This window comes from Chelonoidis abingdonii, chromosome 14, assembly GCF_003597395.2.
Source record: "Chelonoidis abingdonii isolate Lonesome George chromosome 14, CheloAbing_2.0, whole genome shotgun sequence".
NCBI classification, from domain to species: Eukaryota; Metazoa; Chordata; order Testudines; family Testudinidae; genus Chelonoidis; species Chelonoidis abingdonii.
The window spans coordinates 36,592,506-36,606,505 of record NC_133782.1 but is presented as its reverse complement, the minus strand read 5'-3'; the positions used below and the strand labels follow the sequence as shown (position 1 = coordinate 36,606,505).

At 44.7% G+C, this 14,000-nt stretch overlaps 2 protein-coding genes across 2 annotated transcripts; one reads left to right on the top strand and one right to left on the bottom strand.

Moving 5' to 3' along the window:
• The first annotated feature begins 1,866 nt into the window (after positions 1-1,866).
• LOC116830485 (olfactory receptor 6J1-like) lies at positions 1,867-2,865 on the top strand. Its single transcript, XM_032790007.1, has one exon. It carries the CDS (start codon positions 1,867-1,869, stop codon positions 2,863-2,865), a length of 999 nt encoding a protein of 332 aa, XP_032645898.1.
• Positions 2,866-10,944: 8,079 nt separating this feature from the next.
• LOC116830483 (olfactory receptor 6C4-like) lies at positions 10,945-11,889 on the bottom strand. The gene has a single exon (XM_032790004.1). The coding sequence runs from the start codon at positions 11,887-11,889 to the stop codon at positions 10,945-10,947; it is 945 nt and encodes a 314-aa protein (XP_032645895.1).
• Positions 11,890-14,000: the final 2,111 nt, after the last annotated feature.

Here is a 14,000-nt window from a genome sequence, read left to right as displayed (position 1 = left end):
GCCCAACTCCCATAGATTTCAATGAGAGTTAGGCACCTCGTCACTCCTGAGAATGCTACCAGGTACCTAGGTACTTCTTTAGGTACCTAAATACATTTGGCTACTGAGAGTGTAAATGATTTGATATTGGGACCATGTTTTGTTTTGTGTTGCACGTTTGTGTCTGCCTCAGTTTCCCCACCTGTCTCACAAGGGTAACAAGACAGCCCTCCTTTGTGAACCACTTTAGATTAAAAGAGGAGGGTGCTACATTGCTCTTATTTATTGTTGTTGTACAGCCTCCAGCACATTGGGTCCCCGGCAGCAGCCCTGTGTTTCAGGACAATTAATTATAATCAACCTCTCAGCCCAGAAACCAATGCAACCAACATCACACTAGTCAGTGGCCTGGTTCCCCTGCAGGGATAAATCTCTATGGCTGAGTTGAATTCGATAGGCCAGATCAACAGCTGGTTTTGAACAGGATGATGTCACTCCACTGATTTCATGCAAGTTTTTTATCGGCTGAGGATCACATCACATCCTCACCTCTCAACCTGCTGAGGCCCAGACAAGAAAAACAATGTGTGGCAAACACTGCAGATGAGTGACACACACATAATTCAAGAAGGCAACTTGATGATGTGCAGGGCCGGCTCTAGCCATTTCGCTGCCCCAAGCATGGCGGCATGCCGCGGGGGGCACTCTGCCACTCACCAGTCCCGCGGCTCCGGTGGACTTCCTGCAGGCGTGGCTGCGGAGGGTCAGCTGGTTTCACGGTTCCGCCTGTGGGAGGTCCACCGGAGCCACCTGCCACCCTCCCGGGGACCAGAAGAGCACCCCCAGCGGCATGCTGCCCCAAGCACGCGCTTGGTGTGCTGGGGCCTGGAGCTGGCCCTGATGAGGTGGGATTCCTGTGTAATGGTCTCTTTCTTTCCCCAGGGTTGGATGTCTGTTTCCAAACATCAGTGCTGCGGTTCAACAAGAAACCATACCTTTGGTGAAGGGATTCCCGAGCAACGTCCTTTGGACTGCTGTGTGCAGGAGGTCAGACTAGATGATCATTATGGTCCTATAGAATCTAGGAATCGATGAACCTCGGATTCATGATTCTCTGCATTTCTGTTGTTAATCATTTTGCACAATATAAGTGAGAGGAGAAATATCTAATCTGTGTTGAATGTAAGTTACTGTGAGTAAAACTCATTAGATTTAGAGCTGGTCATAAAATTTGGGTGTTTTTTCTGGCTCAGGAAAATGTTCAATATTTTCTTCAAAAACTCACTCCAAACTTGTCAGAGACCATTTTTTTCCCCCTGAGAACTGCCAGAAACTGAAAATTGTTTAGTTTAAATGTGGAAAATATTCAGTTTTCATATGTTGCTTTTCTGGTGAGATAGATATATATATGAGCCAAAGAGAAATGTAGGGTCAGCTTTTCAAAAGTTTTTAAGCATCTAAAGAAGATGATAGTTGGCTGGTTGGATTTTTTTCTAAGTGCCTAAGCATATTAGGCATATAATGTCTATTGATTTCAATGGGATTTAGGTACCTATGTGCCTTTGAAAATTCTTTAAAAATACCTTTAAAAATCTATCCCTAATCTATGTAGATGCTTTTAAAAATCCCACATTGCTGCATCTTTTGGTGCCTGAATTCCTTTGCAAGTGTGGCTCACGGACACTTACCACCACATTTTCTTTTAGTCAAAAACCCAGTTTTCTGGGGCTTTTTCAGTTTGTTTTTTTTAAATTTCTGACAGTAGAATTTCACCCAGATGTCAGGGGGCATCTCTACATGAAGGACATTTGAGAGTTATGATCTGGCCCCAAGATTTTACAAACCTTACTGTATAATTGTTTCCTTATCCCAGTAGATCAATGGGGAATGGAGAACCACACTTCAACTGTGGAAGAATTTATCCTCTTGGGGTTTCCCATCCAACAGGAGACAGAGATCCTGCTCTCTGTGGTGCTGCTATGCTTGTACCTTTTGACATTATTCAGCAACATGGTCATTCTCTGCATTGTCTATGCTGATAGCCGCTTACACACCCCCATGTACTTCTTCCTCTGTAATCTCTCGGCATTGGACCTATTTTTTACCTCGGTGACTGTGCCCAAGATGCTGCAGAACCTCCTTTCGGGAGATAAATCCATCTCCTTCGCTGGCTGCATGGCCCAGTCCTACTTCTACTTCTTCCTGGGCACGGTGGAGTTCTTCCTCCTGACCTCCATGTCCTATGACCGATATGCTGCCATATGCAGCCCGCTGCACTACCCCATCCTCATGAGTAGCCGCGTCTGCGCCCAGATGATGATGGCCTGTTGGCTTGGTGGGCTTCTCTCCATCCTCTGCCCAACCATCATGATTTCCAGGTTGTCCTACTGCCGTTCCAATGTCATTGACCATTTTTTTTGTGATTCTGGCCCCTTGCTGGAGCTCTCCTGCACTGACACACATCTGGTTGAGATGATAGACTTTATGTTATCTTCTCTTGTCATCCTCGGCTCATTAACGCTAATGATGATCTCCTATGTCTTCATCATCTCCATCATCCTGCACATCCCAACCAGCACTGGCCGGAATAAAGCCTTCAGCACCTGTGCCACCCACCTGACCCTCGTTCTCATGTCCTGCAGTATCTCCATCTTCATGTATGTGACACCATCACAGAAGTCCACTTTGCAGATACACAAGATCCCTGCCGTGCTCAGCAGCATAGTTAACCCACTGCTAAATCCCTTTATCTACACCTTACGGAACGACATAGTCAAGAAGGTTTTGAGGGAGACTTTCAGCCACAGCAAAGCACTTGTATTTCGTAGTGTGGGTGGATTATTCCTGACTTGTGTTGCTCCTTGCAGAAAGAGAAGTGTAGCATAGGAATGAGCAGATCCATGGGTCAGACCCAGCGTCCATCTAGCCCAGTATCCTGTCTCTGAATGTGGCCATCACCAGATCTTACAGAGGGAGGTGTGAGAAACCTCACAGCAGCCAGATGTGGGATAACTTGCTCCCCATGAAGGACTCATCCTAATCCCTGTTACTTAGAGGGTGAAAGTAGGAATTTTTATATCCCTGCTAAAACACAAACTGCCCTTTTTACCATTAACTATTCTAACTTTGGATATTTTTGTCATCGATATAAATATCTAGTTCCTCTTTGAATCTTGCTAAATTCATTTTTTGTATAATTTAAGGCCATAGTAGGTCATCTAGTCTGACCTCTCCTGTATATCCTAGGGCATTAAATTTCCCACTGTTACTTCTGTACCTTTTTGGCCTCTAATATCCTGTGGTAATGAGTTCCATAGGCTAACTGTGTGTATGGACAAGCATTCCCTTTTGTCAGTTTCTGCCTTTGCCACTTTGCAGTCTCATTGATGTCCCCCTTCTGCTTTTGTTAAGAGACAGTGAACAGAAATCCCTGATTCACCTTCAGTATTTTATTGCCTTTCATCATGTCATAAGAACACAAGAGAACAGGAGAGTGGTCATACTGGGTCAGACCAAAGGTCCATCTAGCCCAGTGTCCTGTCTTCTGACAGTGGCCAATGCCAGGTGCCCCAGAGGGAGTGAACAGAACAGGTAATCATCAAGTGAGCCATCCCCTGTCACCCATTCCCAGCTTCTGGCAAACAGAGGCTAGGGACACCATCCCTGCCCAGCCTGGCTAATAGCCACTGATGGACCTATTCTCCATTAACTTATCTGGATCCCCTCTTCTCTGTCTCCTATCTATGGTTAATAATCCCAGTCTTTCCAATCTGTTGTCACATGAGAGTTTTGGGATGGGTGGACAAGCACTGTGAACAGTACCTCACAATCCAGATAGGCAGCTCTGGATAGGCCAATCCGCACGGTAGAATCATAGATTATTAGGGTTGGAAGGGGACCTCAAGAGATCATCTAGTCCAACCCCCTGCTCAAAGCAGGAGCGATCCCCAGTCAGTTTTTTACCCTAGTTCCCTAAATGGCCCCCTCAAGGATTGAACTCACAACCCTGGATTTAGCAAACCAATGCTCAAACCACTGAGCTGAAGAAACCTGCATCACAAATTCTGTGTAGAGATTGTGCTTTCAGAGTAGAGTGTGCAAAATGCAATTATTGGGTCTATCTACATGCATGTGTCCAGCTGGCCTGGGTATTAATAGCTGTGTAGATGGCGAGGCATGGCTTGTGTGAGTAGAAGAGAGTTTCCTACATGCATGAACCCCAAGTCATGCTCCCACTCTACACTGCTATTTTCCGTTGTGTAGTGTCTCACTGCCTCCCCGCAGCTCTTCACTGCGGCTTATAACTACGCGTGTAGTGCCTGTACTCTCCACGCCACCGTGGCTCTAGCAATAGGTTCATAGCAGATTCTAAGCCTGGAAGGGACCATTAGATCACTCAGGCTGGCTTCTTGTGTGACAAAAGCCATAGAATTGTTTCCAGTTACTCCTGATTGAGCCCAATAACTTGCATTTGACTAAAGCATCTTCCAGAAAGTCATCCAGCCTTGGTTTCAAGACATCAGGAGATGGAGAATCCACCACTTCCTTTGGTAGTTTGTCCCAGTGGTTAATTGCCTTCAGTGTGAAAAGAACTGTGCCCTAGTTCTGATTTGAATTTGTCTGGCTGTAACATGCAGGCAGTGGTTCTTCTCATGCCTTTCTCCAGTAGGTGACCGAGTGCTTGTGGTATCTGGTATTTGTTCCCTCTGATGGTACTTGTACACCAGAACCAAGCCATATCGATGCTTCTCAAATGAAGTTTTGCGTGTGTGGACCAGACCTCAGACTAGAACATTTTTCCGAATATCCCGTCAGCTTCCTTTGTCACCTTGGGAAAGTGATTCAATCTGTCCGTCACTGGGGCCAGATCCCCAGCTGGTGTAAATCAGTGCAGCAGCAGTGAAGATGGTGGAGTTATGCTGATCTACACCAGCAGAGGGTCACACAATCCTTTGGCAATGGGGTCAAATATCTCAGAAATAGCCTCTCCTCTGGTTCTCAGGGGATGCTGGCATCCAGCCGTGAGGTTTGGTAGGATTCCCAGGTCTATTCCCTGGGCTCCTGGCTAATGATTACAACTCAGTGATGTTCATTTAAATTGTTCTCCTGAGAAGATGGAAGTGATTAGATCCTGTTTTGTGCTGGGTAAGCTAGAGGAACCAGCTTCAGATGAAGGCATGTCATCCTCAGCAGGAAACACAAGTGGCATTTTGTATCTGAAGAGGACAGATTTCTTAAGTACAGGCCATTCGCGACCTTAGGGTCACTGTAGAAGGCTGGATGCTCGTTGTGCGGTGTTAGCAAGCAGAGTCCAGGGGCACTGCACAGAATAACTAGCATTCGCTAGACTTCTTCCATTATTCTTACTACACCTCAGCATGCACCAGGAGTGATTCTGTTCGAGTTAGATGAGCTCATGTTCTTACTCACTCCAGTGTTATTCAGGAGTGACTCCGCTGAAGTCAATGGGACCTATTCTTCTCTTGCTCACCTGATGTAAATCAGGAGTAACTCCACGGCAGTCAATGGGGCTTATTCTCTCATGCTGGTATAAATCAGGAGTAACTCCACTGCATTCAGTGCAGCTGATTCCCCCTTCATTCATCCTGATGTAAACCAGTGGTAACACCAAAGGAACCAGCGGAGCTGTAACTCTGTAAGTAGTGTAAACGAGAGGCAAATCGGCCTTACTCTCACTTCTAGTTCTCAAGCAGCAACATAAGACTAGGGAGGCTGGAGCAGACCAGGGGCCTATCTAGCAGCGTCTTCGGTCTCCAGCAGCGGCTGGAACCAGCTGCTTCAGGCGAGGAGGCAAGCAAGGTAGTTACGGGATATTATGCCCAGATGGGACATTTCTTCCTAAAAACAAACAAATCCATAACATTATAGAAAATATTTGATTAAAAAAAAAAACCACAACCTGATATACATGAAATATTTTCATAATTCCCTCCCAGAATTATTTTAGAAAGGCAATGTTAATAAAACAACCTTTCTTTTTTTTAAAAAAAAATTGAGCAGTTCAACTGACCTGCTAGGTGACCTTGGGAAAGTCACTTCCTGCTCTGAACCAAAGGTTCCCCATCTGGAAAGTGGGGGTGCTGATCCTGACCTCCCTTATCCTAACCCTGATACTGAGCTCCTCTGTACACAGCACTTTGAGAGCTACTGACAAAAAGCACCAGGTACAAGCTCAGCATTAGTGTGCGATACTAACGCTGGTGGTGGTGGTGGTGGATGGGATTAAAAAATGTGCTTTGAATAAGCATTTTGGGAATGTTGAAGTTGTTATTGGGAAATGTTTTGAAAGTGACCTCATTTTTGTTTGTTTGTTTGGGTTTTTTTATATATTTAAAAAAATCATTATTTTCCTTCTGAAAATTATCAAAAATGTTTTCAGAAAACTAATAATTTCCATAAGACATTCTATATTGTTTAAGGCCATATCTATATAAAACCATGAACATTTTCATTAAAAACAGGCCATTTTAAACAAAAATGTTTTCATTCCACACATTTCAAGTAGCTCTACTAAATACTAAAGCTGGCTGAAAATGAAAATCTGTATTTTGACAAAAATATTGAGGATTTTGACGTTCTTTTAGTTGGGTAGAGATTGAAATGGGCCATTTTCTGTGAATTTTTAAAAAAAATAGTGGTGATTAATTTGTAGTTGAATTTATTTTTTTAAACATGGGCTTTGGTAAACCATTTCAATAAGCAATATATTAAAGAAGGCAGTGCATTGTTCATGGAAAAACAAAACTTTCTCTTTGATGAAAGACTGTTCTTTGACCAGCTGCATGAAATAATGCTGGAGGAGGAAAAGAGATTGTTCAGACATGACGACTGATTTTACATGCAAAATGACGGTGTAGCAGAATGAGATGAATAAGCCACCCAGGATAGAGTAAGGGAAAGGAAGTGAGAGAGAGGCACAGTTCTTAACAAATCAATAACATCAATCATTAAAAAAGGTTACACTGTCACTGACTCCAGCCAGTGACGGACTCTGCGAATGATTCATCCATGTGGACGTAATATCCATGTGGGGGACAAGCCATTAGGTACAGATTCTGTCCTTTCTGAAGAGAATGTAACCCTGAGTCAGATTCACTCCTGTGATGAGGCCTACTTCCCTCTTGGCCTCCTAAGCCCATTGTGAAGTCAATGAGCAGCTGGGTTCTCTGCATTCTTGTGCCTTTGGGTTTTCAGTCTTGATGGAAGCCTAAGGCACTCGGAAAAGCTCCTGCCACTGGGATCCTTTGGCTTGGTTGTTCCTCAGAGCATAGATGGAGGGGTTAAACAGCTGGGTCACCACAGTGTACAGGAAGGACACAATTTTGTCAAAATCCTGCCTCCCCCGCGGAGCTGGTGGGATTTCCCTGAAGATGATCTGCTGTGCAATACTCACAGCCATGGGATGGGCGAAGCAGGTGGAAAAGGCCTTTTTCCTGCCTGTGGAGGTTGGGCTGCACATGACAATGGAGATGATGGTGACCATCAATGTGACATAAGTACAGCTGTCAGCAAGGCCACTTTAGTGATCTCTGTGTCCTTGCAGAAAAATTGGAGCAACAGGGCTGCATCACAGTAGAAGTGGTTTATGATGTTGGGGCCACCAAATGGCAAACGAACCAAGAGAACGGTGGTGGGAAGCACCAGTAGGAAACTCACCAGCAAGCAGCCAGGCAGTGACTGGAGGCAGACTCTGTTGCTCATAATGGTAATGTAAGGTAGTGGGTTGCAGATAGTCAAACATTTTCCCTTTGAGATGGGTACCTACCCACTATAGGCACTTGGAGAAATTCTATTCAGGCAACTGAACCAAGCAGAGGATCCCAAATGAGTAGAATAGACAGATAGATGGATAGATAGAGGGGCTGTATGGGGATGGATAGATAGATAGCGGGGGTGTATAGGGATAGATAGATAGAGGGAGTGTATAGGGATGGATATATAGATAGATAGAGGGGGAATAGATAGATAGATAGTCAGTCAATGGGACGGGAGCTCTGAACTGCCTAAGTTACAACTGAAAGTGGACTTAGCCACATCTAAATCACAAGGGCCAGAGTTTTAAAGGTACTCAAGGTGCCTAACTACTGTTGATTTCAATGAGATGTAGGTGCCTAAATATCTCTTAAAAACTCTGATCCTTAGACATTGCAGCACTGAGCAGAGCCCACCTAAAGACCTTTACCAGTCGGTGCCTTTATCAGTCTGTGACTCAGTTCCCCATCTATAAAATGGAGATAATGATGTTGCCTTTCCTTCAAAAGGGCACTATGAATATAAATCTATGAATTTTTCTCAGGTGCTCTAACGCTACCTCCAAGGATTTGAGAATCTCAGGCTAAATGGATGAATTACTAATGCCATTCTGAGTTGGAGAACTGAGAAACAGAACGGTAGAGTTAGCATTTGGAGAGGAGTCGGTGACTCATCACCCACTGGATTTCAGGGGTTTGGGCACTTTGCTTCCTTTGATAATTCAAACCAAAGAAACTTAAGCCAAGCCACGCAAGGATTCTGAGGGAAAGCTGGGTTCAAAACAGCTCCCCTGGCAACCATCCAATTTTCTTAACCCTAAGACCGTCCTTCTCATAGACTCATAGGTCAGAAGGGACCAATATGATCATCTAGTCTGACCTCCTGCACAAAGCAGGCTACAGAACCCTACCCATCCACTTTTATAACAACCCCTAACCCATGACTGAGTTATTGAAGTCCTTCTATTTCCACTGATAGAAATACACTAATCAGCATGAGTAATGGCAGGATACTAACCACAGACTTTCAGCACAGAAATTTGTCACTTCCTGGGTATGTAAAATTTGGGCCCTGATCCAGAAGGTGAGATCTGAGCACATGTTAGCTTACTGGGCCCCTAGTGACCTGGGGTTTAGGTGTCCGGACACCTAGAGTGGGATGTGGTGTGCATGTGAATTTTGCCTCTGGATCTTTTAAAGTGCCTAAATATCTTTCCAAATGTGGCCTGAGACGTGACACTCGGGAATTTCAGAGGAGCCCAAGGGAATCCGGCACTTATTGGATTCCATTAAGATGTGGACACCTAAGATTTCTTTTGGAAAATCCCAGCTTCAGGGCCAGATTGTTAGGGGTCTTTCTAGGCCTAACTTCCTTTTATAACAAAAGGAATTAGACACCTAAATACTTTTTAAAAACTGGGCTGAAGTGACTTGCCAAGATAAATAGGGAAGATGTCAGAGTTGAACAAATGTTGATTCCCCCCAGACTGAGTCCTTTCCCCCAACACCACCCTTCCTCTTTGGAATGGGGGGTTACCTACCAAGGGGGATTTTTATTCTATGGCAGCCCAAAGACCCAATAACCAAAGAGGCAGTGGATCTTGGGATGAAGCTGATGGGAGACCCAAAAGAAGGAAGTGTATTGCAAATACCAACGTATGCAGTAAGTTTATTGTTTAACCAAACCAAACGTTATAGCTTTACCCATCTCCAGACATAAGAACGTGTTTAGCCTTTGTCCAGGAGAGCAATACTGATGCTGCTGCAGAACATCATCCACTGCTTCCCAAAGGAGAGATTTTTCTGTTCTTTCTCTTCTCAGTCATTTTATGAAAAGAGACAAGGGTGATTTTCAAAGGGACAAAGGACAATTTGCACCCAGCTCCTATTGCTAGTCCCTGGGAGTTGAGCACTTGGAGTAAGATTCTGCTTACACATGTCAATGGTAAAACTCTGAATTCAGTGGAGCTGGGCTCTCACCCCCACCTCCCTCTGTACCTTTGAAAATATCCACTGCCAAATCAAGGAGGAAACAAATAATTTCTTCCCATTCCACTACCAGCATTTCTGTCATAGAAATTGATACATTCACAGCATTTAGGGCAGAAAGGCGCATTTGATCATGTAATCTGTTCTCCTGTACAGCACACACCATGGAAGCTCACCCTGTCACACCTGTATTGATCACAGTAACTTGTTTGACTGAGGACAGGTCTACAGCACTGCTTAAATCGATCTAACTTATGTCACTCGGGGGTGTGAAAAAGACTCCCCCAGAGTGACGCAAGGTACAGCAACCTAAGCACTGTCCGCCTCAGCGCTATGTCAGTGGGAGATGCTCTCCTGATGACATTGCTGCCATCTCTTGCAGAGGTGGAGTAATTATGCTGGTGGGAGAGCGCTCTCCTGTCGATACAGGCTTCTAGTGCAGACCTGCCCTAAACCAAAATATCCCAGAAAGGCAGGTGACCAAGACTTGAAAACAGCGAGTGAGAGATAGAATACACCACTTCTCGTGGTAGTTTTTTCCAGTGTTAAAGATAAAGGTCTTATTTCTCATTTGAATTGGTCTGGCTTCAACTTCCAGCCCTTTCTTCCTATTCTGCCTTTCTTCACTAGATTCAGACACACTCTGGCACCTGGGAGTACTTGTATATCATGAACAAGTCAACTCCTAATCTTCCTTGTAATGAATTCAATAGATTGAGTCTCTTATGTCACATTATAAGGCATCTACCCATTTCTAAGATCTACTCTACAAGGCCTGGATTGTCCTTTGTGCAATGTACAATGGCCTGCGAAATGGGGTGCTGATCTCCGTTGGGGTCTTTAAGCATTGCTACAACAATACAAGGTGTGGTAAGAAGCTACCAGGGGAGGGTAGTGGAGGCCAGGATGTGCCCATTTCTTAGCAACTCATTAGAAGTGATAAGCCAGGACAGGCTTTCCCCCAAAACAAGCAGAACTAGACTTTATGAATATCCATTTAATTCTGCTATCGACCGGGCGTGTATACAATGACCAGAACATTAGGTGTTGACTGGCTTCCTTTTCCAGAGGAAGTTACCCTGGATACGTTGGTTCCAAAGTGCAGCGTCTTACATTGCACTCAGGACACACCTAAGCCCATTGTAAAGCTGGAACGAAATCAAAGATATTCACTTTACTCTTGCATCTTTTTATTTTAATTTTTTCAGACCCGATTTGGATGCTTAAAATATATTCTGTCACAAGCATCCTTCAGGGCCTGTTTGACTTGTTCGTTCCTGAGAGCGTAGATGTAGGGATTAAAGAGCTGGGTGACCACCGTGTAAAGAAAGGACACAACATTGTCAAAGTCCCACCCGCCGCGCTGACTTGGTCGGATGTACCTGAAAATGGAGCTACTGTACAATATCACCACAACTGTGAGGTGGGCGGAGCAGGTGGAAAAGGCCTTTTTCCTGCTCGCGGAGGATGGGATGCGCATGACCGTGGAGATGATACAGCCATAGGAGATGATGGTGACCGTCAGCGTGCTGAGCAGCGTAAGTACAGCTGTCACCAGGGCCACTACTTCAGTGATCCTGGTGTCTGTGCAGGAGAGTTGGAGCAACGGGGCTGTGTCACAGTAGAAGTGGTTTATGATGTTGGGGCCACAGAACGGCAAGCGGACAAAGAGAACGGTGGTAGGAAGCACCAAGAGGAAACTTGCGAGCCAGCAGCCAAGCACCAAGTAGAGGCAGACCCTGTTTCTCATGACAGTGATGTAATGTAGCGGGTTGCAGATAGCCATGTACCGGTCAAAGGACATTACAGCCAGGTGGAAAAACACAGAGGAGCCCAGGAAGAAGAAGAAAAATGACTGAAGAAAACAAGTGGGGCGAGAAATGGCTTTTCTCCCTGTCAGGAGGCTGTAGAGGAACCGGGGGATGATGACGAGGGTGAAGCATGTTTCCAAGAAGGAGAAGTTCCTGAGGAAGAAATACATGGGCGTTTGGAGGCAATGGTCCACCAGGGTGATGGTGACAATGATGATGTTTCCTATCAGGATCAAGAGGAAGGTCGCTAATAGAACTAGGAATATGACGATGTTCAAATGATTGTCGTTGGTTAGTCCCAACAGGATGAATTCCACCACTGCAGTGCGGTTTGGCATTTATGGTTCATCTTGAAGCAAATAAACAAGACATATTACTGTTTTTTAAAAAAGCACAAAATGTTAGGGTGTTTTGTTTTGTTTTTGTTTTGCAGAACAGATAGGAGAATGAATCTGACAAATACTTTCAATGGGAGTTCGGAAAGGGAGCGAGATGTATGGGGATAGATAGCTCAGTGTTTCTCACTGCATCCCACAGAACAGAACAAGTATGTTGCCTGGAGCTTTCTGCTAAAATGACGGACAGCGAAATAGAAAACAGAGTTTTAGTAACACCCAGCATGGATTTGAGAAGAACAAACCATGCCATACAAACTAATGTCCTTTGGCACAGTTACTGCCTGGTGGATAGTGGGAACCTCTAGATGTGATATATCCTGATTTTAGTTTTGCTTCGACAGAGTCCCACATGACATTCTCTTAGGTGAATTAGGAAGATGTGGCCCAGATGAAATAAAGTGGGTGTGAAATTCATTGAAGGCCATAGTGAAAGCACAGTTATCAAGGATTCACTGTCAAAATGGGAGGACCTAGGCAGTGGACTCCCACAGTAGTGTGTCCTTGCTCTGGTACTTTTCAATATTTCATTAATGACTTAGATAATGCAGTAGAGAGTAGGCTTATTACATTGGTGGATGACACCAAGCTGGGAGGGTTGCTAGCATTTTTGAGGACAGGATTAGTATTCAAAATGTCCTTGACGCATTGGAGAATTAGTCTGAAATGTACAAGCTGAAATTCATAAAGACAATTGGTAAGTACAACATTTAGGAAGAAAAAAATCCAGTGCACATCTACAAATGGGAACTAACTGTCTTAGAGGTGATACTGCTGAAAAGCAGGTAGGGGTTAGAGTAGATCAGAAATTGAGCATGAGTCAATAATGTTATGCTGCTGCAAAAAAAGGCCAATATAATTCGGGAGTGTAATAATAGTGGTGTCGCTAAGAACTTGGGAGGTAATTGTCCTACTGTTCTAGTCACTCTCGTTCCTGAGAGCGTAATGTAGGGATTAAGAGCTGGGCTGACCACGTGTGTAAAGAAAGGACACAACATTGTTCAAAGTCCACCCGCCGCGCGACTTGTGTCGGATGTACCTGAAAATGGAGCTACTGTTACAATATCACCACAAGCTGTGAGTGGGCGGAGCAGTGGAAAAGGGCCTTTTTCCTGCTCGCGGAGGATTGGATGCGAATGGACGTGGGATGATACAGCCATAGGAGATGATGGTGACCGTCAGGCGTGCTGAGCAGCGTAAGTACAGCTGTCACCAGGGCCACTACTTCAGTGATCCTGGTGTCCTGTGCAGAGATAGTTGGAGGCACGGGGCGTGTCACAGTAGACGTGATTTATGATGTTGGGGCCACAGAACGGCAAGCGGCAAGAAAACGGAGGTAGGACACCAAGAGGAAACTTGCGAGCCAGCAGCCAAGCACCAAGGTAGAGGCAGACCCTGTTGCTCATGACATGCTGTAATGTAGCGGGTTGCAGATAGCATGTACCGGTCAAAGGACATTCAGCCAGTGGAAAAACACAGAGGACCCAGGGAAGAAGAAGAAAAATGACTGAAGAAAACAAGGTGGCGAGAAAAGCTTTATCTCCTGTCAGGAGCTGTGAGGAACCGGGGGATGATTGACGAGGTGAAGCATTTCCAAGAAGGAGAAGTTCGCTGAGGAAGAAATACATGGGCGTTTGGAGGCAATGGTCACCAGGCGTGATTGTGAACAATGATGATGTTCCTATGCAGGATCAAGAGGAAGGTCGCTAATAGAACTTAGAATATGACGATGTTCAATGATTGTCGTTGTAGTCCCCAACAGGATGAATTCCACCACTGCAGTCGTTGCATTTATGGTTACATCTTGAAGCAAATAAACAAGACATTTACTGTTTTTTAAAAAAAGCACAAAATTTAGGGTGTTTTGTTTTGTTTTTGTTTTGCAGAAAACAATAGGAGATGAATCTGACATAATACTTTCAATGGGGAGTTCGGAAAGGGAGCGAGATGTATGGGATAGATAGGCTCAGTGTTTCTCACTGCATCCACAGAACAGAACAAGTATGTTGCCCTGGAGCTTTCTTGACTAAAATGACGGACAGGCGAAATAGAAA